The 23735-nt window shown below is 35.1% G+C and overlaps 1 protein-coding gene across 1 annotated transcript in view; it reads left to right on the plus strand.

Moving 5' to 3' along the window:
• CFAP54 (cilia and flagella associated protein 54) overlaps positions 1 to 23735 on the plus strand; it is a 147876-nt gene that overhangs the window by 72465 nt on the left and 51676 nt on the right. The window contains exons 29-47 of the mRNA XM_080392625.1: positions 731 to 886; positions 2504 to 2626; positions 5419 to 5562; positions 6842 to 6938; positions 9898 to 9987; positions 10915 to 11041; positions 11937 to 12048; positions 13003 to 13151; positions 14746 to 14976; positions 15427 to 15563; positions 17263 to 17441; positions 18136 to 18363; positions 18573 to 18796; positions 18893 to 19028; positions 19738 to 19852; positions 20888 to 21040; positions 21549 to 21746; positions 22671 to 22758; positions 23178 to 23384. Of these exons, the coding sequence (XP_080248751.1) occupies positions 731 to 886; positions 2504 to 2626; positions 5419 to 5562; positions 6842 to 6938; positions 9898 to 9987; positions 10915 to 11041; positions 11937 to 12048; positions 13003 to 13151; positions 14746 to 14976; positions 15427 to 15563; positions 17263 to 17441; positions 18136 to 18363; positions 18573 to 18796; positions 18893 to 19028; positions 19738 to 19852; positions 20888 to 21040; positions 21549 to 21746; positions 22671 to 22758; positions 23178 to 23384 (2894 nt within the window). The remainder of the gene's footprint in view (positions 1 to 730; positions 887 to 2503; positions 2627 to 5418; positions 5563 to 6841; positions 6939 to 9897; positions 9988 to 10914; positions 11042 to 11936; positions 12049 to 13002; positions 13152 to 14745; positions 14977 to 15426; positions 15564 to 17262; positions 17442 to 18135; positions 18364 to 18572; positions 18797 to 18892; positions 19029 to 19737; positions 19853 to 20887; positions 21041 to 21548; positions 21747 to 22670; positions 22759 to 23177; positions 23385 to 23735) is intronic.

Consider the following 23735-nt stretch of genomic DNA (forward strand, 5'->3'; position numbering starts at 1 on the left):
CCTTGACTTCAGTGGTGGTGGACTGTAATTTAAGAAAGAAGTTCAATCATTGTTATTTTTGTTCTACTAAATTGCACCTTGGATTTTTGGTTTTAAATATTTCTGCTATTTAATACAGATATTTTCATTAATACTGAACTTCTAACAGGGCTTCATGGTTTTAATATACTAAGTTTTTATCTTATTTCAGACTTTTTTATAGTATAATGGCATGTTAATGACACAAAGGACTTTCTTTTACATTGAATAGTCAAGATTTGCCTCCCATATTATTACATTCCTATTCCACTCTTTGCTGAAGTATTTGTCTCATAAAAATGTGAGCAGTCAATTACTCGGTGACTTTACTGGATCTGCTCATACATGCAAGGACTTCAGCAGATAACTGGAAGGGAAGGAAGGAATTGTTATCCTCCCCTTACTTCCTCTGAGAGCTTAGCATGTGAAATTTCCACTCCACACAGGCTGAGGTTGTTAACCAGGCTTTGTAAATTATATGGGCAAATTCAGAGGGCACAATTAGGTCAAGAACAATTGTTTCCTTTAGAATCATGAATAATTTTGCATTTGTTTGTATACTTTTAACAGGTATCAATGTAGATTCATTTTTAAACTTTTACTTGCCGCTTACACTGCTTTTTAAGCTGCAATAACATCTGTCTTCTTTCACTCTCAACGATTTAAAACAACAGAATTTGTATTTGAATCAAAATGTGTTTCTTTTTTACAGGTTGCTAGATTAGCAGAATGTGAAAGAATGACTGTGGCAATTGAACTTAGCAATTGGTTAAATGATGCGAGTTACACCCTGCAGTCTGTAGTACAATGTTATGGCCTCCTTGCTCCAATTATTTATCACAAGATTTCTTCAGTGCCGGTAGTTCAGGTGAGAGAATTTTAAGACAAAGCAGCTGGCATCCAATTCCTGTAGTTACTGTGATTCAAATTAAATTTATAATGGAGTGTACGGTGGGAGAGCTAAATATCTAGATGTTGGGTTTTTAGTGGCTGCTGAAAGAAAAGCCTTTAATGGTTTTATGTGTTCCCAACACATATGTTCAGTGTAAGCTGCACAGATTCTGCTCTCAGATACGCTTAAGTAACTGCAGAATAGCGATTGTTTCTTCAGGATGATGTGTTGATATTATAAAACTCTAGTAGAATCTGTGACGTAACTTTACTTGAATGCTATTTGCAGACAGCAGTTCTGAGGAAAGAAAAGCATTTGCCTATGGCTTTTTTTGGAATGTTAGCTTCATATAGAGTTTTCTTTTCTTCTTAAAAAAAGAAGGCTAATAGTTGTTTTGATAATGCAGTCTTTAGTTTTCAGGCATGTGCTCTTTTTTCCAGAAGCAAGTACTTTCTCTTTGAAAACAGAGTACCTGAATCCTTTCCTTCCATTTCTGAAGCAGTGGAGGTGTTTCGTAGATTTAGCAAGGATGCAGTAGAAACATGCAACTTTTTTCCCCCTAATTGGGTAGTTTTGTCAGGGAACAGCAGTAAGAGCGTGTTTGCTCTATGAGGAGGGTGACTGCAGTGCTGACAAGACACAGACTAGCAGCATCGCAAAACAGCAGACAAAGCAGGGTGTTGGTAAGGGGATCCACTGAGAGTCCAGAGAAGCTGAAGTTATTGGGCTGGCCCAGGGTCCATCCAGGAGAAAAACTCAGGAGCTGCAGGAGTTAGATAGAGCCAGAGACTGGAGACAAGGCTACAACACAGGTCCAGGGTCCATCCAGGAGACAGAACTGAAGACCAGCATGCCAATACCATAGCTCGAGCAGGGACTGAAGGCTTTTGTCTGAGCTCAACTGGGACTCCCGGGCCCCTGGGCAGAAGGTGTGAGGGGAGGCCCCATGTGGGACGGCTCACGGAATGACTGTTGGGGCACTCAGGGCCCCGAGAAGCTTTTAGGAGTGTTTAGAAAAACAACCCCACCTATTTACATAGAGGGATAGCCTCTTGCTTAAGAAGTCATTGACTGTAATGACCTACTAAAGGCACAGCTAGCCACTGGAAATGGCTTCTGTTTCAGGTTTCCTAATTAAAGGGAAAAATAATTTAGTCACATGTTCTTTTCATGCCTGATAGACAAAAATGGGGGGAAAAAAGTCTTCTATTTTTAGAGCGTACTGGAAACATTTTTCTTTCATTTAAAATTCTGACCAGTTTGATATATTTTTAAGCAGTCCTCTACTAGGAGTATGTCATCTCACTGAATTAAGCATTCTTTGATTTCATGTTAATTAAATCAGCAAAAATATCCATTATGTATCTGTAATTTAATATCTGTGATTTTATGAGAACATGTGATTTATTCCAAAGGGCTTGAAATCAAAGTGGTTGAAATCTTGACACCGTTAAATTAAATGGAAATTTTATTATTGGCTTTTGTTATCCATTAGATTTCAAAGCATTTTTAAAGTTCACCAGGCTTTACAGAGGTACAAGCTTGTAAGTGTGTTGCAGACTCCAAACCATCTTTTAACCCTTGTATTTACAGATCCTCATTAAGTGTTTGGCTGTTCTGCAAGAAATTCCAAGTGCCATTTTGCAGAGGAGACAGGCAGGATGTTATGAGAGCATTCAGCATATGATAGCTTGTACTTCATTTTATGCAGCAAAGGTAGGGTGTGGATTATTGTCCTTACAGCTTAGTTTAAAATATAGCTCTTGTTATTTAGAAAGAAAGTTGGTAAACTGTCCTTCAAAGTGGTATCTTAGAGAACTGGCGCTCTAAAATGGTAAAGGTGTAGAAATGTGTATTAGTATCTTTGTATCAGTGCATTTCATATAATAATGACATTTTGACTTTTTAATAGAATTGAGAATTTTCATTTGTTCAGAAAATACACTGTAACTATTGGTCCGTGACATGAAATCTGTATTTTATATTATAGTGTTTATTTTTACATTTAAGGTAGCACTGTTTTCAATCAAGCCTATATGTAATATATAAATTTAAAAGTTTATTTACTGCAAATAGGCCATATTTGTGGTTTTAATCAGATTAGCATATCTGGCTTATTTACTATTCAGATACAAGAGGCTATACCATTTAGTCCAACAGGCTGGCAAGAACGTAAGCGCCATGATTTTTAACCATAATACATATCTGTAGATCACATTTATGATTCAGATTCTCAGTCTGTTTAGTGAGATAAGAAGAAACGTGGTACCAGTAGGAGTTTATTCCTCAGGTATAGAGACATGCTAGAGTTAAAGTACTTGCCATGAAACATGTATGATGTGGAAAAAGTCAGCTTTCCTCTAGCTTTGAGTACACCTCAGCTAAGAGCTTGTTATTGAAGCTGAGCTGTGGCTGATTCTTTGAGGGATTCCCCTGTGTTGGTGATCTCTCATCTGAGTCTTCATAGGAGCTAGATCTCTGTGCTCACCTCACAAGACCAGATCAGTGTCAAGTATCCTTAAAAGTGTACTTCAAGAAGACCTGGGTTTCATTCTTTCTAGAAAGATGGGTATTTTAAGCCTTAGTGTCATCATTTTCTTTGTATCAATCAATGATTTCATGGCTGTGAGGGCAGTGTCAGGGCATGGTGAGGGCTGGGGAACCAGAAGCTGAGGGCAATGTCATGGCTGGCAAGGCAGCACATGGCAGTCAGGTTCAACCAGGAGTTAAGATCATTGGGTGAGTTTATAGTGCTGAGGCAGGTCTGAGCTGAAGCTGGGAAGTCGATCTGCAGGTCAGGATCAGGTCTGGTGAGCGTGGCTAGGGTAAGACACAGCCCAGCAGACTGGTCCATTGTGATGGAAGCAGTCTGAGGTCAAGCTGAGGAGCCCATCCACGGGTCAGGTGTCCAGACCAGTGAATCCATGGCCAGGCCCAAGCATGGCTTGGAGCATGCTGGAGACCAGCATTCCTGCCATGTAGGAACTGGCAGGGACCATAGGCTCAGGACTGAGCTGAAAAGGGAGCTTCTGGCTCCATGGGGGGAGGGCCTAGGTGGAGGCTATCAAGGCCAATAAAGCCTATTTCGTGGTTTAACCCCGGCCAGCAACCAAGCCCCATGCAGCCAGTCGCTCACTCCCCCTCACTCAGAGGCATGGGGAGGAGAATCGGAAAGGAATGTAAAAGTCAAGGGTTGAGATAAGAACAATTTAATAATTTAAACAGAATAAAGAGGTAAGAACAATAACAATAATAGTAACAATAATAATATTAACAAAATGGAAAGGTGGGGAAAAAGGGTAAAGCAAAAGCTGCACACACAAGCAAAGCAAAGCAAGGAATTCATTCACCACTTCCCAAGGGCAGGCAGGGGTTTGGCCATCCCCAGGAAGGCCGGGCTCCATCACGCATAACAGTTACTTGGGAAGACAAACGCCTTAACGCCAAATGTCCCCCCCTTTCTCTTTCTTCCCCCAGTTCATATACTCAGCATGACGTCGTATGGTGTGGAATACCTCTTTGGCTAGCTTGGGTCACCTGTCCTGGCTGTGTCCCCTCCCAATTTCCCATGCCCCCTCAGCCCTCTGGCTGGCAGGGCCCAAGGAACTGAAGAGTCCTTGATTTAGTATAAACATCACCCAGCAAAGACTAAAAACATCAGTGTCCTATCAACCTTGTTCTCACATCAGAGCCAAAACAGAGCACTGTACTAACTACTAAGAAGAAAATTAACTCTATCCCAGCTGAAACCAGGACAACCTAACAGAACGTTAACACCTTCATACAGTGTTTGTTGCTAGATTCCTCAGTTAAATGACTGTCTGTTTGTACTGCTGATTTTGGTTTTTTTCCTTAGAGACACCATTTCAAGGGAATAGCAAACAGAATGAGTGAATTGCAAATGCTTCTGATTAATCCATCATATATGGTTTTCTGTGGAGTTACAGTCAGGCCATGCACTGTATTTATCCTAAAGTAATCTATACACTTTGTATCCCAAAGACAAACAACCTAACGTTAAGTTACCTTGCATATAGTAGAAACACTTCGTCCTTTAGAGTTCTATCTAAAGAAGATAAAGCCATCTAAAAGCATTTCCTACACTGTTCATTTCATAAATTTCACCATTCCTTTCACTAATACAGTTGGGATTTTCAAATGGGCACTCGATACCAGAGACGTAAATGAGGATCATTTAGTTACCCTTTATATTCTTTGATAGCAGTACTGCCTGAGAACAGGGAGACTGTCAATCACAGCAGCAGATATTTCTGGTTAAATCTTTCTGTTCTCTGAGGGATAGGTTAAGCAGAAGTAGAACACGTAGATAAGATATCTTAATTTCCAATTATTTTACAGTTCTATAGTCCTGTTTTTAAATGAAAAGAAATTTAAGTATTGAGTAATTAATTTCTATTTATAATATTCATGCATTTTGACAGTTATAAGTAGACAAAAATGAAACATTACATTATGTAAAAAATATATAACAAATGATTCTTTAATAGGTACTACGTTCATGGAAAGAATATGAACTAGCAGTAATTATTGTTAACTATGGGAAAAAACTGTTGAATTCCTCAACAACCACCTCACCCTGCCTGTCAGGAGCTATGAAAACTGAAGAAACACACACTAATAAAGGAGTTAAAGTAATTGCTTTGATTTTTACTTTTTCTTTTCTCTGAATACTGTATTGTATTATTTTGAAGACTACATTTAACTGTTTGTTTTACAAGTGATGTTATGGGCTAAGAGTTTCTTTGTAGAATAAGAGTTCCCAAAGTACAGTAGCCATCTTTGTTAAGACCAGTTGCAGATTGCTGTGGGTACAGGGTCTCATCTTGTTGAACTGGAGAGGGGTTAGCAGTTCAGAGCTATGAGAATCCTGCAGATATTTATACAAGCATCCTTAACTGATCTTCATATATAGTTTCGAGGAATGCTTTATTAGACTGAAAAGATAATTCAATATATTAGTAAAGAAGAGAAAAAATATCCTTAATAATGTAGAAACAGCCTTTCATTTTGTGTAGCATCTGCTTGACATTGAGTCATAAGAGAATAAATTGGTACTGAAAAATATTTCTCAATGGAAGAACTGTCAACCTCAATTGCAAAGAGGTGCAGCAGGATTTCCTGCAACTTAGAATCAGTAAAGTGTTGGTTCTCCATACCTTTCTGTCTTTTTTCTTTCAATGATTTTAGAAAAGATTTTACTGGAGAGGAAATTTGAAAAAGAATTAAGAAAGTAGAAATAATGACAGAGAAAGGAAGCACTGTGAGCATGAAACTGAGATATATTAGAGGGACAAAACGTCAGTCAGCTTACAGGGAAGGGTTTCTGTAAGAAAATTTGTAGGACACTGATAGGATCCAGGACAAAATTTCCTCCATTGTTCATTGCTGAGTTTGTGTTAACTGCTCCCAGGTTCATGCCAAAAAAGAGAAAGAAATCTAAGAACATAGGAACAATATAGCATCTTGAGCAAAGTAGGGCTGACTGAAAATTTTATTTCCACTGAAGTGAAAAAAATCCACCTTTCTTTCCAGAGGAATATTTTGATTTCTGTAGGCAATAAATAATCTATGAAAGATAATTTTTGTGGAAAACAACATATTTTGTCAAACATTCTGTTCAAATATGTTGTTGTAGGAGCATGTGGGACTTCCCTAAAAATTTATTGGTGGCAGAGCAACTCCACTCACTCCCTTGGAGATCAGTCAAGACTGAACCATGGCCAGGTTTTTGATGCTGTACTAAAAAATGTATGAACATCAATTCTATTTCGCTTGAAAAGAAAAATAAGACAATATTGATGAAATTATCAGATAGATTTAGAAGACTTGGGATCTAACCCATAGGCCACTATTGACCTGCTGGTTTTAGGTAAAAGCTAAGTTTTCGTAACTATCTATTGGATATTTCAGACCACTTCTGCAAAGACATCCCATTTAGCTGCAATGGCAAAAGCAACGGAAAATCTAAGTGCTCTTGAATCAAATCTCCTCAGACTGACAAAACCAGGTGGGTATACTATTAAAACACTTTTTACCTTTTTCTATGGAATTTTCTATGGTTTATTTATTATTAATTACCTAAGAAGTACTTTTATTTCACATACCTCCCATGATAAATCAACTAAAATAGTAATGTCAGTGATCTTATTTATACTGTAGTGATGTGTATAATGACTTTTATTAATCTTTTTTATCATTTCCATGAAAATACTGATTCCTTCTTAGAAAGGAACAGTATTTTGCGCTATTCTGTGAATATATAAGTTCTCCCAATCTGTGTAAATTTGGTTCCTAAATCACAAAATGCAGTGGCAAAGACCAGTGTCCATTTATCACATGTCTTACTATTCTACCAGTGCTGGTAGTAATGACCACTGCAGGAAATTTTAGTGCAGAAAAGGCTTCCTGAATGAAGTTAACAGAAATTGTCCTTTTTGTGTAGGAATTCCATGTATACTAGCATTTAACTACCTTGGAACTCAGGAATGGATACATCAACTCTAAAATATCTTAGAGTCTGGATTAAGCACAAGAATTTTCAGGCTAATGTTTCTGCCAAAGTTAGATGAATTAATAAGTAGGATTTATAAAGGAAATTAGATTAGAACTTAAAACACAGAACCACTCCTGATGTTTTTTTCCATTATATTTCCATTATATTTACATGGCATCTTGTAATCCTTGGACCCTGGATAGAATCGTAGAATAATTTAGTTTGGAAGGCATTTCTGGAAGGCATTTATTTCAGCCACCTGCTCAAACAGGTACAGTTAGATCAGGTTGCTCTAGGACTTTTCCAGTCAAGTTTTGAATCTCTCTGAAGAAACATTTTGCTATGGGCAACCTGTTCCAACAGTTACAACCCTTACGGTTTAAAAGTTTTTCTTTATATCTCTTTGGAAATTTCTGATTTCCAGCTTGTGTCTATTGCCTCTTGTGCTATCAGTGAGGACAGTCTGTCTCCACATTCGGTATTCATTCTGTTAGGTAGGTGTGGACTCCTCTTAGCCTTCTCTTCTTAAGACTGAAAAAAACCAATTCTCTCAGCCTCTTCTTGCTTTGTCAGGCGCTCTAGCTCCTTACCATCTTGGTGGTCCTTCACTGTACTTACTCCAGTATGTCAGTGTCCAAAACCAAACACAGTAATCTAGACGTGGTCTCACAAGTGCCAAATAGAGAGGAATAGTCACTTCCCTTGACCTGCTGGCTATGCTGTTTCTAATACAAACCAGTTTGAATTGGTCTTTGCTGCAAGGCCATGCTTCTGACTCATGTTCTAGTTATTGTCCATCATCTCTGTATATGCATTTGTCTTAAAAGAGAACGCATTTCTGTAATAAATAGGATAAAAAGTGATGCAATAATTCCATTGGTCTGTGTACTAATACTTAATTTTTTGCTGCTGACACTGATGCCTACATTCCTGCAGAACAAGTTACAGAATGAATGAATTCTGTAAGTTAATTGAAAATTAAATTGATTACTTAATAAAATGATGTTCCATTCTTACTTAATAGAAAGTTAAATTAATGGGTTCACCAGTTAGAGAAAAACACATTTTCAGTAATTGGCAAATACTTGATGTCTGAAGTCTGCTCTGTTGCTGAAATAGCATATTCATCAATAAGTTTCAGGATACAAAGTGAAGGGAAATCTTTTGTTGAGCCATACAAAATAAATAATAAATCTTACAGCTGTCCTTACAAATATGTATAAGGGGTTTAGGACAATGTGCACACCTGTAGGGCATGCTGTTAAAAATATTTTGGAAAAAAATAATGTCATAGCAAAACCTTGAAAGTAGATCAACACTTAGCATTCCATTGATGATACTGTATGAGAAAAATGGAAGAGCTGAATCTGCCCCTTTCATAAGAAACTGAGAAAACCAAAATATTTCATACACAGTACAATTTGAACTCTGAAATTTCAGATGTTTTCCTGTACAAAATTTTTGGGAGGTATTATTCTTTGTGAAAATGCTTATTTGAAGCAATACATTTTTTAACTTGTCAAAGAGGAGAGAGTACTAATAAAGGGTGTGACTTGTCCGAAAAAGAAAATACACCCCCCCCCCGCCCCCCTTGTCCTGCTGGCTGTCCTATTTAATCGGACATTATTTGCATTCAACAGATTTCAACTGACTGCTGCCTCTGGAGAGTGTTGCTATTGATCCACTATCGCAACTGGTTGTTCCAGAGTGCATTTTTAACCTTGCTTTTTTCATGGACTAGCTGCATTGATCTTTCTCAACCACAAAACTTGCTTAAGCACAAAATTTGTGGGTCATGTTTCTTTATTAAGGCAAAATAGCAACTAACACGTCACATTGTTCTGCTGCTCATCAACTGGTAACGCAGTTGTGTTTAACTCTCAGAAGCCTGAATGCAAGTTGTTGTTCTCCTATGTATTATATATACTAGTTATATTTATATGTTGTGTGTATTATTTACACCTATATCTAATATATTACTTATAGACTATAAATACATTTGTATGCATATATTTATATAAATATTTGGGTGAAGAGGAAAAATTTCCTTTGTCTACTTATGCTATCCATATGCCGAGCATGTATTTAAGCATTACTCACCAGCAGCATCATGTGTTTAGTTCATGCTGTATAGCTTTAAATACATTTTTGGACATGTCCTTACTGCACATCCTCCTCCACAGATAATTTTTATGGACCTTTGTTAGACCTCTGATGAACTCCAGACATCTTGCTCATTACTCTAGTAGCTGGTAGTCACATCCATAAGCTCTTCATGTTTTAAGTGGCACAGCTACTTAAGTTAGAAGAAAAGAGCAAGCTTTTGAATTTCTTTCTGGTTGACAGTGAGAGATCTAAAAGAAAACTCTGTGCTAAAGGCTTTTTCTAGTCTTCAGTTACGATTCCATGTAGAGGTTCTATTTGTACACTATCACTGCCTGTCATAATGTTTTTGATTTGGTTATCAATGTAGCTCATGGATTAGAACTTACAGGACAGGAAGATCCTTTGTTCCTCTACCCTGTAATTTCATGTTGGACACCAAACAGTGCTTATCGAGAAGGTAGGATAATTATTTTTTATTTTAATGTAAAGGCTTCTTTACTTCACAATGTTTCCAGTAAAGCCATCTACTACTTATTTGGAATAAGCTCTTGGAAAATTTCTCTTCATTTTGTTCACGAATATGTTTGTGTTGAATGTTCTTTTAAATTGAGATACCCATTTCCATGTTAAATTATGTTACTGAAAGAATTCATGGAAGTCTGAGTACACCTGCATTTTTGAAATAGGATTTAAGATTCGGTATGTGGCCTTTGCCGCTGCCTTATGGTTTTTTTTTTAATGCTGGTATTCAAAATAAAAATGGAGCCTAGCCTGTAAAATTAGTATAGCTTTCAGATAGGGTAAATACTTTATTTATTTCTTGATGGTAAAAAATTACAAAGACAGCCAAACAGTAAAAGCCGTTTGCAAGCAATTAAAAAGCTGCCTAAAATCTAGACATCACAGCTCCACTGCTGCAATGAGAACTGTGATTTTGTACAGTAATATGACTGTCACTGAGAAGAGCAACCCAAGTGAATAGGATGCTTTATTTATACTTGCTTTATTGTTTTTTCAGGATTTTCCAGCATGTGGAAAAACAGGCATGTTGAATATTGTTATAAAATATTTTTTCACTATGTACTGCATAATACAGAAATAGTTCCAAAATTGTTTTCTCAGTCCTTAGAATGTTTGTCATTCTAGGAGTGTAAATAGAGTGAGTTTGTGATTCTGTATGCCTGGTCACAAGAAGTATTTAACAACTGTTATTGTATATTGTGACCTATCTGATTTTAGTATCAGCATACCTTGCCTTCATCAGCATGCAACATGACATAGGTATATGCTTTGAGACATACGTAGCTATAATTATAGCTGAATTTAGAAACCTGTTGCAGCATAATTACAAAAACTGTGTTAATTATCTGTTATTTTATTGCAGTGATGAAATTCAGAAAGAAATCACGATTTCTTGAGTTCTTTGTTCAAGTTTTGCACAAAATCCTGAATGAAGAGAACTTTCAATGTGTTCTGGAATGGGCAAGCAATGTGCAAGTTTACTTGAAAAGGTATAGTTATTACTCATTTGTATTACTACTATTATAGCAGTAGTGAAAAACTGCTACTTAGATTTACCAGTGTCACAGTTACAGCACAAACTGTAAATTGTACCTGGTAGCAGACCCATCTGGAGCCGTTCTGATGGCTCCTAGTCTGCAGAAGTTCCATGAACAGAGGGTTATATAGCTACAGAAAATATTGTATTGTGACCTCATTACACAAGGAGGGTTCTTCCTCAGCTCTGTCTGTTCAAAACTCCCACCCCATTAGCCTACCATTATCCATTCCCAGGATTTTCCTTTTCGCAGACACCACTTGGTAATATGGCCATTTGGGGGATAACTTGGAGTATGTTGGGTTAAATCAAAAGCAAACTCATCAGGGCCTACTGTAGTGTCTAAAAAAATTTCTGTACTTAAAAGGTAAGTGGAATCAAATGGTAGATACTTACCTAAAAGGATCCCAAAGAAATTTAACTACAACTTTGTTAAAAATGCACACCAATATTTCTAAAATTTGAAATGCAAATAATCAATGAAGAGAAGGTATATTATAGGGAACAGGAATTGCTGTTACAAAACACCAAAAAATTGGACATGGAAAAGTTCTTTGCAGAATTCCATAGTAGAATTTGGGTAACGAAGCAAACTGTTTTGTTTTACTAGGAGTTAGGAAGGTGAGAGGGTTGTTACCTATAAATTCAGATTTCTGTAATAAACCTTGAAAGTGAGCACTTCCTTATTGTCTGAAGGAGAAGGAGGACAGAAAACCTGCTGTATTTAAAACTCCCAATGAAATAGAAATTGCATGTGCTATACCTGTTCCTAACGATAACCCATTAGCTATGAAAGGAGTTTAACATGATGATGATGATGATGTTTTTAAGATCATGTTTTTTGTCAGGAGGAACAACCACCTTCTCTCTATCAATGGAATTTCAACAGAAGAAACAAGTTCTCCCACTCTGCCAGAAGGCATGGATAGATACACTACAGGAGTTATGGAATTTCAGAAAGTGAGTTTTATTTTTAAGGAGTTATGTATGTCTTTACTAGGCAGCAATACTGTAAGCACAAAAGTAAATTTTTAAAAGCTGTCTCATAAAACCTTCAGCTAGAGATATGCATAATTACAAAAATCTGAGGTACAAATTCTAGTCTTCAGCTCACCTCTGCACTCCTGATACCAGGAAGAAAATTGATCTGGGATTTATCTGGAAGGCCAACAATTGTGAGGAATTTAAGATGAGTCAGAGTAATGCATCAGTGAAATCAATGAAAGCTTGCCTTTCATCAGCTACCTTTAAAAAACCCCAGTATGTTAGTAGGAAATGCCTTGGGTACCATCACATTAAGAAAAGGATATCAGTTCAGGCATTTTTTACAGTATGTTGTACTTATACTTTTTCATGAGTAGCTGTTCATTATTAAGTCCTTGTGCAGATATTTTAATTGCACAATAAAGACTTTTTGTTCAGAATTCTTTTAAAATATTTTTTTTCTTTTTTTGGAAGGCAAGTATAAGGATTTGTATTGTTTTGGAGGAAGAGTTTTCTCCCTTATAACCCTCTAGTAATGTTGCAATACTGCTAGCATCTGAGATAGATTAGGGAAAGGGTTTTCTGTCTCAGTTTTTGTATTGCAAAGTTCTACTTTTTATAATAATAGGAAAAGAACTATCATTATTTTTGAGATGAAAAACACTGGTATATGTAAGAAAATATTTGGGGACCTGACTGACTTCTTAGTGTCAGTCACTTGATACATACCTTCAATAAGACTGTAAAGCTTTCTGGAATATTAAATATTTCATTTGCTGTCTTATTTTGACAAACAGTTCCAGAATTTATTTTCTGTTCTGTTCTGTTCCTGCATAACCCAAACTGCTGTATACCTCAAGTAATTAATAATGTAGGTATAAAGAAGTATTTGAAGTATATTTAAGATTTTAACGGAAGATTTTTTTAAAGAATACAGAGACGTCACTTTTAAAGGAACCAGAGGCATCAGCTTTGAAGAAAACAAGAAAAGAAGCCTTGAGTCCTATTCGAAAAAGACAGACTCTTAGACAGTATTTAATGAAACATCCAAACATAATGCAATCTCCAGAAGCACAAAGGTATATGAACATAAATTGTCAGATTCATATACAGGACAAAAGTATTTTAACTGAAATTTAGTTTATTTAATATTAAGTATTTTGAAGTGTATTTTAAAACTTTTTTCTATCAGAGGGATGAATTTGTGGACAGTCCATTTACTTTTTTTACTGTTTTTTTTGGTATAAAATTGGCTTCCACTCAAGAGATCATAATCTGTCTCATATTTATTTAAGAAAAAAACTGTTGATGATTTTGAAGACTTTGTATTAATAATCCAAGACTGTATTTCAGTTGTGTTAGCTTGAGCATTCATTGTGGTGGAAAAGCTGTTAATCTGTATACTATAAAGCTTTTCACACTGTGTTGAGGAGCTTGGTTGTTAGAAATGAATAAAGAATGTTTATTTGTTCTTGATGTTCAGCTAGTTTCAGAGTGATTTTTGTCATCCTTTTGCTAGTCTTCTTGGATTATCTGTTCTGTAGCTTTCAAAAAACTGTTTCTTGATGAAAACAAATGAAAATTCATTCACCTCTTCTTTTGGCAAATATTTCTATATATTTGGTTAAGTCAGTAATAATGGTACATTCCAACCTAAAAGAATTTTTAGTACTTATTACCTGGTACTTTGGTCACTTATGCTTCCAGCAGTTAGCAAGTAAAAAACTAGAAATATCTGAATATAAACAATCACATAACTGAATCTGGAAGTGTTTTAAATAAAGAAAGTAAGAAAAGTCTTCTATACACTATCATCTAAATATTTATCTAAACCATCCCATTTTTGACTTCAACAGAACCCCCCCCCACAACTTACCATGTTTTTCATGGCTTTCAGTGGGGCTGTTTAACTTATCCTGGGCTTTTTGCTTTTTTGGCTACTCTTTTGTATCTTACATAATAATATTGCAGCATAATGTAATCAATGTTGTATGTGGTATACTGTTCTGCCCATATTTTAAAGTTGAGAAACAGGCAGAATAACAATTTATATTGATAAAGGGATCAGTTTAAAGTTTATAAAAAAGAAAAAAAGATACTTGATTTGACTACAGCATTGTATGTGCTAGGTAATTCAGAATTGTTTGATCTGGCAGAGAAACATAGAAAAACTCTATGGCTGGAAATTAAAACCAGGCATGCAAATTTGAAATGAAATGTTTTCTTCACACTGAGGATGATTAGTTACCAAAACACAGCAATAAAAAGGATGATTGAAATTTACAGTATAATAGTAAACCCTCCATCTCCTGAACAGACTGTGTGAACCACATTGTATTCACTATAATAATCTGTTTGGATGATTCAGGTACAAATAACATCAAGCACAGAGCTAAGCTTTTTATAAGTACTAAGACAAATACCTTATGGAAGTGCGTAAAATATAAGATAGGATTTAGTGTGTATTAAGTGTACATAAAGAGGGAAAGCACAATTGCTTTTCTTGACTGCAGCAAAAATCCTTTTGGTTGAAATGCGTAATGTGCTTCTGAGTTAATAAAAGTATGTGGTTATGCAATGGGATATTTCTGTGTATCTTTCCCATGATTTTCTTTTCTAGAGCTTCAATAAAACACAATTTCATTTTTTGCTACTGCATATATTTTGGTTTAGGAAATACAAGGAAAAGTTGCAAAAAGTAGCTCGTCACACCTTGGTGGTACTGCTGAAACCAATTGTGAGTAGTTACTTAAACCGAAAGAAGTTTCATCACATGTGTCTTGAAGAAATGCCCTGGAGGTCTCAGATGAATATCTATCTGGCAGTTGCACACTACAACTTACTTAAAAAGAAACTGGATGAGCAATATAACATTGGAATTTGTGGTTCACAGTATCTGGACAGGTATATCTTATTGCATTATCAGTGATTGCTATCAATATAGATTATTCTGTTATTGCCATTAATGCAAACAGACCTGAATTACAGTATCATCAGTCAATTTGTCATATGAACAGTTCAGCTTCCAAATGCAAATTGGTTTACTATGTAACAAGTTTTGCTTTCCATCAAATGACTGGTGACATGCACATTTGTGGTTGGTCATTGACTGGTCAGATGAAACTTCTGAAATAGAATATATTATGCTATTTTTTGGTTCCTTATAACTTTTGGCTATACTTCATTCTTTCTGATTCCTAATACTTCATTATTTGTGCTTCCTAACGCTGCTGGAAAGTAATCAAAACTCACGTTTGAGAAAACTAATTTTGTGTGCATATATATCGAAGTTTTTTTTTTATTATGATATCTGGGGTTTTTTTGTGCTTTCTTCCTTTTTCTCCCATTCTGCAGTTACAATATTTTGGATCCTGAAATATTCTCATTAAATAATTCTGGCACTGTAGTGGTGAGAGAAGCCATAGAGAATAACATGAGAACACCAACACCACCTATCCTTAAAAAGTCAGGAGTGACTGAAAAACAAAATTGTAAGAACTTTTAATGAGTGTACAACTGGAATCAGTTTCAACTTTAACCTTCTCTTAAATTCTGTCTTGACCTCCACCATTAGTTCTCCACATCACCTTTGAAAAAAGACTCATGCCAATTTAAAGAGATGTTTCTGGATTTCAGAAGTGTCTCTGTATTTTTTCTTTTTGGCATACGTAATATAAAAGAAGTCATAGTCAATAATGGGGCATTTATACTAACTCTGAATAGTGTTTACTGTATTGATAAATATGTTACTTTTAATCAATTGGTTATTCTTTATCCTATACTTTAGTAACAATTTTATAAATTCTAATGAATTAGTGATACAGTTTTTGGTTTGCAGAAGCCGTGCTACTAGACCTATTAAATTGATAATATTCCAGATTATTTTAAATGCAATGATAATTTTAATCAGTTTCTGTGGTTGTTAATTGGTCTCTAGTTTCATATAGATTTCCTAACAGGTCAATAATTACCTGGATGGTTCTGTAAGTCTTTCTTAAAATTATGGACTGAAGTTTATTATCATCTTTCAAATTTGAAGTAGAATAATTTAGGTTTCCATCTCTACTGCTTGCTCCCTAGGGTTTTCCTGTGGCAGAGCCTACCTCAGGTTCAATTTTTTATTTTCTACCACTTTTACTTCAATTCTCTGTCTTTCACATTTGACTGTTCTATTATCCTAGCTATTTTCCCTAACATCCTTTGAGGTTTCAGCACAAGCCAAAAGGCTCCTGTTTGTAAGTAACTGTGAAATATAGGACTTAGATTACCTCAGATGTTGGTGATAACATAGAAGTCAACGCAAAGGAGTCTGCCTAGCCACCATAAGTTCAAGAAGACATCACAAGCCTGATCTTTTCAACAGCACTTCAGGGAACTTTCTTGCCACACCTGACTATGATTTCATGTAGGATTTCCTTAGGTAGGAATCTGCCATCCTCTTTGCCTCTTCCAAGGAGCTGTAACAAAAACTAGCAGTTGAAGTCATTCTTTCTCTTTGCAACAGCTTACTTTTAGTTATAATAAAAGTAAGCTTAGTTATACTCTTGATGCTTACAAGTCACTGAAACTTGTTGAAAACTGGTGAGAATACTGTTTACTACCTCCTAGCCTTTGCAGCAATTCTGAATGAATGAATGAATTTCATGAAGTGTGCAGTTTGCTATAGAGTTCAAATACCATTTAGCTTGAAATTAGCTTAGCTGAGATACTGCTGTATCCTACAAGCTTGAATCTTTGTGTTTCCCTTGGAGGATATTTGGTATTGAATAAAATAATGAAGCAATTCTACACATACCACATAATTTGTCAGGTATCTTCCCTTCTTCCTAACTTCTCCTTTTAAAAGGCCTCTGTTTCAGAAATGTTCTTGGGAGCTTGCTACATGGTGATTTCTTTCCAAAACTTAACTTCTTATGAGGCTGTATTTTGGCTTTGAGGCTGGAAACTATTTAGTACACATTGTTATCTTGCTCAAACTTTTTTTTATCCCTGCTTCTTCCAATGCTTGAGTAAAAGCATCTTATATTTTAAATATCATAGTCTTATAAATAAGATAACCTTAACATTGGCATTTCCTAACATTTAAGTATTTAGCTGCCACAGGAAAATCCTAGCTGGCTGATAACATTATCTTCCTTATTTTTACGAGAATGTTAACTGATTTTTAACCAGTGAACTTTTTGTCTTCAGGTACAGATAAATCTGAGCACAGTGTTAAACTGAGTGGAACACATACTCCTCAAACTCAAACAGCAAATGATACAGAAATATCCATCTCTCATTCACCCAAAGAATACAACCAGTTTCTGTCAAATACGATTTTATTAGAGCATTTTACAGAAATCTTTTTGCATTTAAGAAGAGCAGTGGTAAGATACACTTTCTTATTAACATTTTATTTATTACTAAGCATTGCTTTACAATACTTCCTACTTTCTACATTAAAAAAAACCATGCTTCAGAAATGTCAGGAAAACTTCAGTGGGGAATAAGCAATGATTTCTTATCTTCTGCAAATTGTCTGAGTACAATGTATGAAATGTCAGGGATATCACCTATCATAATGTATACTTCTATCAAAGATGTATTAGTTTATAAAGATTATTATTTTTCATTTAGCCTTTGTAACTTTCCTTCTCATGTTTGTTAAATCTTTCTAAAAATACTTGCACGCTCACCTTTCCATTTACAGGTCTTAGTGAATGACTCGGTAGTATAAACAAGGGGACCAGTGATTAAAAGGAAATACAGACTGACTTCTCTTCCCATAAATCCTTCTAAACCCAAGTAAATCCACATGTATAAGTGGTGTGAATTAATTTTTATTTCTTATTCTCACACCAAAAGCAACAATTAAATTCAATTATAAATTAGTGCTTCTATGAAAACTTCCAAATCAATGTTCTGTAATGCTTTATAGAAATTTAAATACTGAATGATCTGTTATTAAGGATGATCTATAGACTGTAATTTTGAAACCTTACTTAAGCTTTGCAAGAAAAGAATGAAGCTTTTAGTTTCTGTATTTCTGAAGTATAATTATATTTTGAATGGTATGCATAGGTTCTTGCTCACCGTGGTGGCCACTGGACATTGCTTCAAAATGCTTGTCGAGAACTTTGGAACTATACTCAAGAATTACAGTTGGTTGCTAACCATTCACATTCTCATATGGATATATTTCCCATTACTATGAGTTTGCTTAGAAACACTATCTGGTTGCCATTTTATTTGGCATCAGACATGATCATTGATATGATAACTGAACTACAAGCAAGCAGGTCTCTTAAGGTAAAATTTATTTCTATTAAGACAGTATACTCTTTATTATCACATAGGTAGTTTTCTTTCTCTTGCATTGTATTCTGATATGTTCAAGTTATTCTCTGTAATAATTTTTTAGTACTTTACCGTACTAAAGATTTTCTAATCTTTATAAGTTGATTTGTCCTAAAACCAAGTTTGAAAATAACAGGTAGAATAATGTTTCTTCACTGTAGACTGTGGAACCTGAAGGAGACTTCTGCATTCCCAGTTGTTTAGGAGGTATTATGGATGAGAATGGTGGTTCTAATCTCCATCCACAGTCTCCCCTGGATGATGTGAATGTGGTTGACTTGAAATGGATATGTAATCTGATTCTTAAAACAATAGAATTGTTGTATCAAATGAAGAAGTGGGAAGCACTGGTGCACATAGCTGTACAATTTAACATATTTACACAGTAAGTTACACCAACTCTAATTTAAACTAAAAAGCAACGTTATATAGTTAAATAGACTGTTATTTTTCTTAATTACTATACTTTGCTTTTTTTCAGTGAGAGGTACACAGAGCAAGTGAGTCCGCTGCTGGTATATGCTCAGAGGAAGCTGCTGGAAAGGATACAGCAATTCAGTGGCCCAGAAAGCCACGAATCTCATTTCATGAAATATCTGTCTGATAATGCACATAAGGTGAACCAAAGATTTCTTATTTGGGCACTGACTCTTAATGTGAACTAAATATGGAGAAGTACCTTCACTGATTAATTTAATATGATTTTTTATAATGTTCACAAATATTAAATTATAATAAATTAATGAACATGATTGATTGAAGTGCATGAAAAGGCTTATATGACATGATTCCAGCAGTGGCAGAGGTCTGCACTTGATGACTCAGAGAAAATTTCTTCCATGCATAATGTACCGATTCCATACTATGCTCCTAAATCTAATTCATGTTAGTTCTTGTTGCTGCTCTTTTAACCTGAAAACATTTATTTGGATATTGTGCAATCTTTGCAATTAATTAAAATTAAATGCAAAGACATTGCTTTGTTTCTGCATTGGAACACTGCTCCTACTGACAGGTTCTTTGCAAGCTGTATTTATCCAGACAAAGAAAGGTGGAATATTTGCTGAACATCAACGAGTTGCTCATGATTATGGCAAATACCAAATAAGATACAAGTTTAATTCATTAACAACTAAACAGTCATATATTTTATCCAATATTTAGGTGTTGTGAATGTTTCACCTCTTACTGACAGTGGTACTTGTGTCTTAGTAAATCACTCCTCTTATATTTTGTTCTATGACTGAGTATTTAGATACTTTAAGCACCAAACATTGATATTTCTGAATAGTTGCCAATTATCATGAAACAAAACTTGCTTTTTAGATGAGTTGCAGAAACTACATAGGGCAGAAATTACAGCTGCCTGTTGCCCATTCTGCTAGTGAACGGATTTTTCCTGGATGCTTTTTCTATCCTGAGATGAGAAATGATTATACAGGTCAGAACACATTTCAGTCTTGTGAGTTCTCTTTTTCCCTCGTTTCTTTTTCTTCTTTTCAAACAGGGTATTTCTTTGTTTTCCTCCTTATCATAGGTCTTCCACTGCTTCTATAATCTGTTTCTTTTAATAGAAACTCAGGTTTGGCTTCAGATTATTATTCTTGATATTTTGGATGGAAATTAATTTTTTCAAGACCTTTCCAAATATATTCAGGCTGTATCTGAAAGCAGAGAAAAGCAGTTGTCATGCACCTGCCAGGTGACCTACAGTGTGTTGAGTGAGCGTGGTGGTCTTGGTCCAGTTTTCCATTGGTATTGTTGGGTGTTCAGCAATATACCCTGAAGTTAATGTGAGCCTGCACTGTTATCGATAGAATCAATGGAAAAACTGAACTATAAATTGACAAAACACCTCTTTTACCCACAGTTGTTGATCTTATCAGTCAGGATTAAAATGTTATAGTCTTTAATGGAAGTTTGTTAATCACAGTTCTTCATATCACAGATGTCAATGTATTGCACACAAAGCTTTGTGTTGAATTCAGCTGAGGAAAGTTATTAAACAATAAATAACACTGTATGTAAGAAGAGTAGATAGTATTATGCAGTATTTTTACTATTTTTTTATAATTTTAAAAGACTTTTGCTATTATTACTACTATTATTACAGTAATTGTAGTAAATAGGATCAGCAGTTGTAGTAAAAAAATTGTTTCAAGACTTCAGATACTGGAATTCAGAGCAGAGAGCTGAGCTGAGGCATTCCCAGGGCAGATGGAATTCAGGGGATATAGATGTCACATGATAACTAAAATATAACACTGGAAAAGATATAAATGCTCAGAAGTGATCCTGATGGTTAATATTTTTTCTTTAATGCATAATCCAATAGGATGCAAAGGTGATTACGTTAATATACTTTAGTTTTAAAGTTATGAAATTATTAAAAAGTATGTTTTGCAAGGTGATTTACAAAAAATATATATATTTATGTAATGCAAAATTATTCTCCATAATTATGAATTCTTTTTAGATTGTAGTCAAGCGAAAGCCCTAGTTTATGTACCTCTTGATGTGAATGATGCACTGAAATGTTTCAGAGAAACTCTACAAAAATGTAAATATCACAGCAGAGCACTGAGACACAGCAGAAAACTACTTTCATTATTTCTTGCAAGCACACAAGGTGAGTTATTTATCGAAGTTTTTCTCACTTAATAAAGTGTATAAGCAGTCAAAATAGTGAAGAGTGAAAGGAATATAATTTTAAATTCAAATTTTAGTGATTATTGACAATTAGAAAAAACATAGAATATGAAGTTATAGATGAAGTTCTGTACTCTAAGCCTGTTTCCCTATGATTTCTCTCTTGTGATGAAATGATATTTTTTTTTTCATGCAGCTGTGTCACTTGTCTGCAGTCAAACCTCTGTCAAAGGACTGACTGGCAGATATTCAAGAGTTTATTTTCTCTGACAGAGCACGTATTTTCATTTGGTTGTACTGACCAGTGAGTTATGTCCAGTGAGTTTAATTGGGAGACACAAAGACAGAATCATAGTATAGAAAACCAGATAAGAATAGGGTCCACAGGAATTCTATGTTTGAGTAATGTGGTGTGGAAATATTTGTGGTGCTGGAAAATAGTATAATGCTTTTCCAAACTGATCATATAAATCACTTTTCTGGTCTAGAAAATGCTGGAAGAGCAATTGGCAGTCATACTTCTTCAAACAGAAGGCTGGAATTTACTGTGGGAGCTGAACTGATACTTCTACCAACACCACGTGATCTTTCTCAAGAAAAATTCAATTTCTCCAGTATGGTTGAGAGTAAACCAATACCACAGTCACAGCTTTCAGTAGTTATCTCTTCCTATGAACAAACAATTGGTAATTTTTTCATAAATTTCTGTTTACAGCTAAGATGTAATATCATTCTGCCTATCATATATGTTTATTTCAGTGTTATTTTCCTCCATCAGACAGCTATAATTGTCTGAAAGCTGGTTTCCAGAAACACACACCCTTCTTTCTGTTGATTCAGAAAATCTGCTTTAGATCCTAAACAAGCCACTGGTTGGTTCATAACCTCTACAGTTATCTCATCTTACGAAAAAGCATTACTTCAGTGGTGGTGCACTGATTATTCCCAAATTAAAATTCTGCTGTAGTGTTTAGCAGATTCATTTTAGTTCCATGATAGGTTTTTTTTCCCTAGAAAACAGACCTTTTGGATTCTGCGCATTTGAATATAAGACGTAGTTCCTTGGCTTCCATCTTACATTCTAATATGGCTTTAATACAGTAATACAGATGTATTAATATGTATGTAGTAATACAGTATTAATACAGATGAGCACTACTGTTTTTGCTGTATGACGAAATAGGTGAGGTGCAGCAGGTCAACAGATGGGATAACTTGTTTTATTTGAACTAAGGGAACCAGAAATGAGCTCAGGACAGTGCTACTGTGCTGTATGCAGCCAGTGCTGTTTAGCAGGGCCAATGGCCTGCTTCCCAGTTTATCTCTTGAAGAGGAAGAAATTTGAGAGGTCTGAAAACACAAAAATACAAAAGCTTAGGTAAACAGCTCTATAAATATATCCTACTCTTGTTTTTAAAGTTAGTAGAAATAAGAAATTGTACATTTGAAGGTAAAATGTAAAAGCCTAATAAATCTTTCAAAAATATGAATGCGTTGAATTACATGTTGATGCAGGTCTACTTCTCATGCAAAATTTGTTCAAGATTTTTTCACTGATTTAATGGTGTTACAATATTTTTTTTCTAATCTGCTAAAAAAATAAATAACAGGAATCCTTGAAATAAACAACCAAAGAGACCTCAAGGCTCAGGCTCTACATGAACTTGGAAATCTTCACTTTTATGCTGGAAACAAAAGGTACCTAGTTATTGGACTAAAAAAGGGCATTGTTTCATTTTCTAATTGGCATTCATATACCCTCCAGCTGTCTTGTAAGTTCTTGTGCTGTCCTCAAGTCCACACAACCTTTCATCTAACTCACCATTAGCTATATTTTGAGACTTTTTTTTCAGGATTTTTTTTTTCTTAGTTAGCTAATTGCAATTAAGCAAATTAATTAAGCATCTCTATGTGTTTTTAAGAAGTAATATCTATTGCTATCTCAATAAGTCTGTTGACCAGGAATGGTATCTTTCTGTGTTGTAGAAACTGTATTTCAGTTTTTGATCTAATCAGAATTACTTGTATCTCAGGCAATAAGGTAAAATGAAGCGAGTCTTATCTTCCACTTTGGAAAATGTCAGCAATATGATGAGAACATTTTTTATGTGTTACAGAGCTGCTTTTAAATATTGGTGTCAAGCCCTTGATGAAACACTCAACACTGCCGATGCTCTTAACAACTGGCAAGAGTTAGATTTTCAAAAAAATGCTACAGACTGCTTTGCAGTTGGAAGATCAACCGATATTAGTCAGAAATTTCTTTCTCAGGCTGGAGTTTGGGGATGTTTACACGCAGCAGTCTTAGTGGCTAAGATAGCTCAGTAAGTATTTTATCTGTATTTGCATTTCTTTCATATTTTAAAAAAATTGCTCATCTAGGACATTAGACAACTTGAAATTAAATGAAAATACTAATGAGTTGCTATAAAAAAGACTCATCAAAACCAGAGGAATTTTTCCTTTCAGGAAGAAAGTTGTTCTTTTGGAGAATATTGTTTGTTCCCTTTCCTTGAGTGCTCATCTTTGATAATAATTGCAGCTGTATATTATATGAAGATATCATTGAGATAAAACAAAATGATAAAAAGTCATAAGCACAAGGATTTTACATCATATTGATTTTCAATTGAAATATCATATCTTCCAAGTCGTTGCACGTATTAAATATTAAT

Source organism: Falco punctatus (assembly GCF_963210335.1).
Source record: "Falco punctatus genome assembly, chromosome: 6".
Taxonomy (NCBI): Eukaryota; Metazoa; Chordata; class Aves; order Falconiformes; family Falconidae; genus Falco; species Falco punctatus.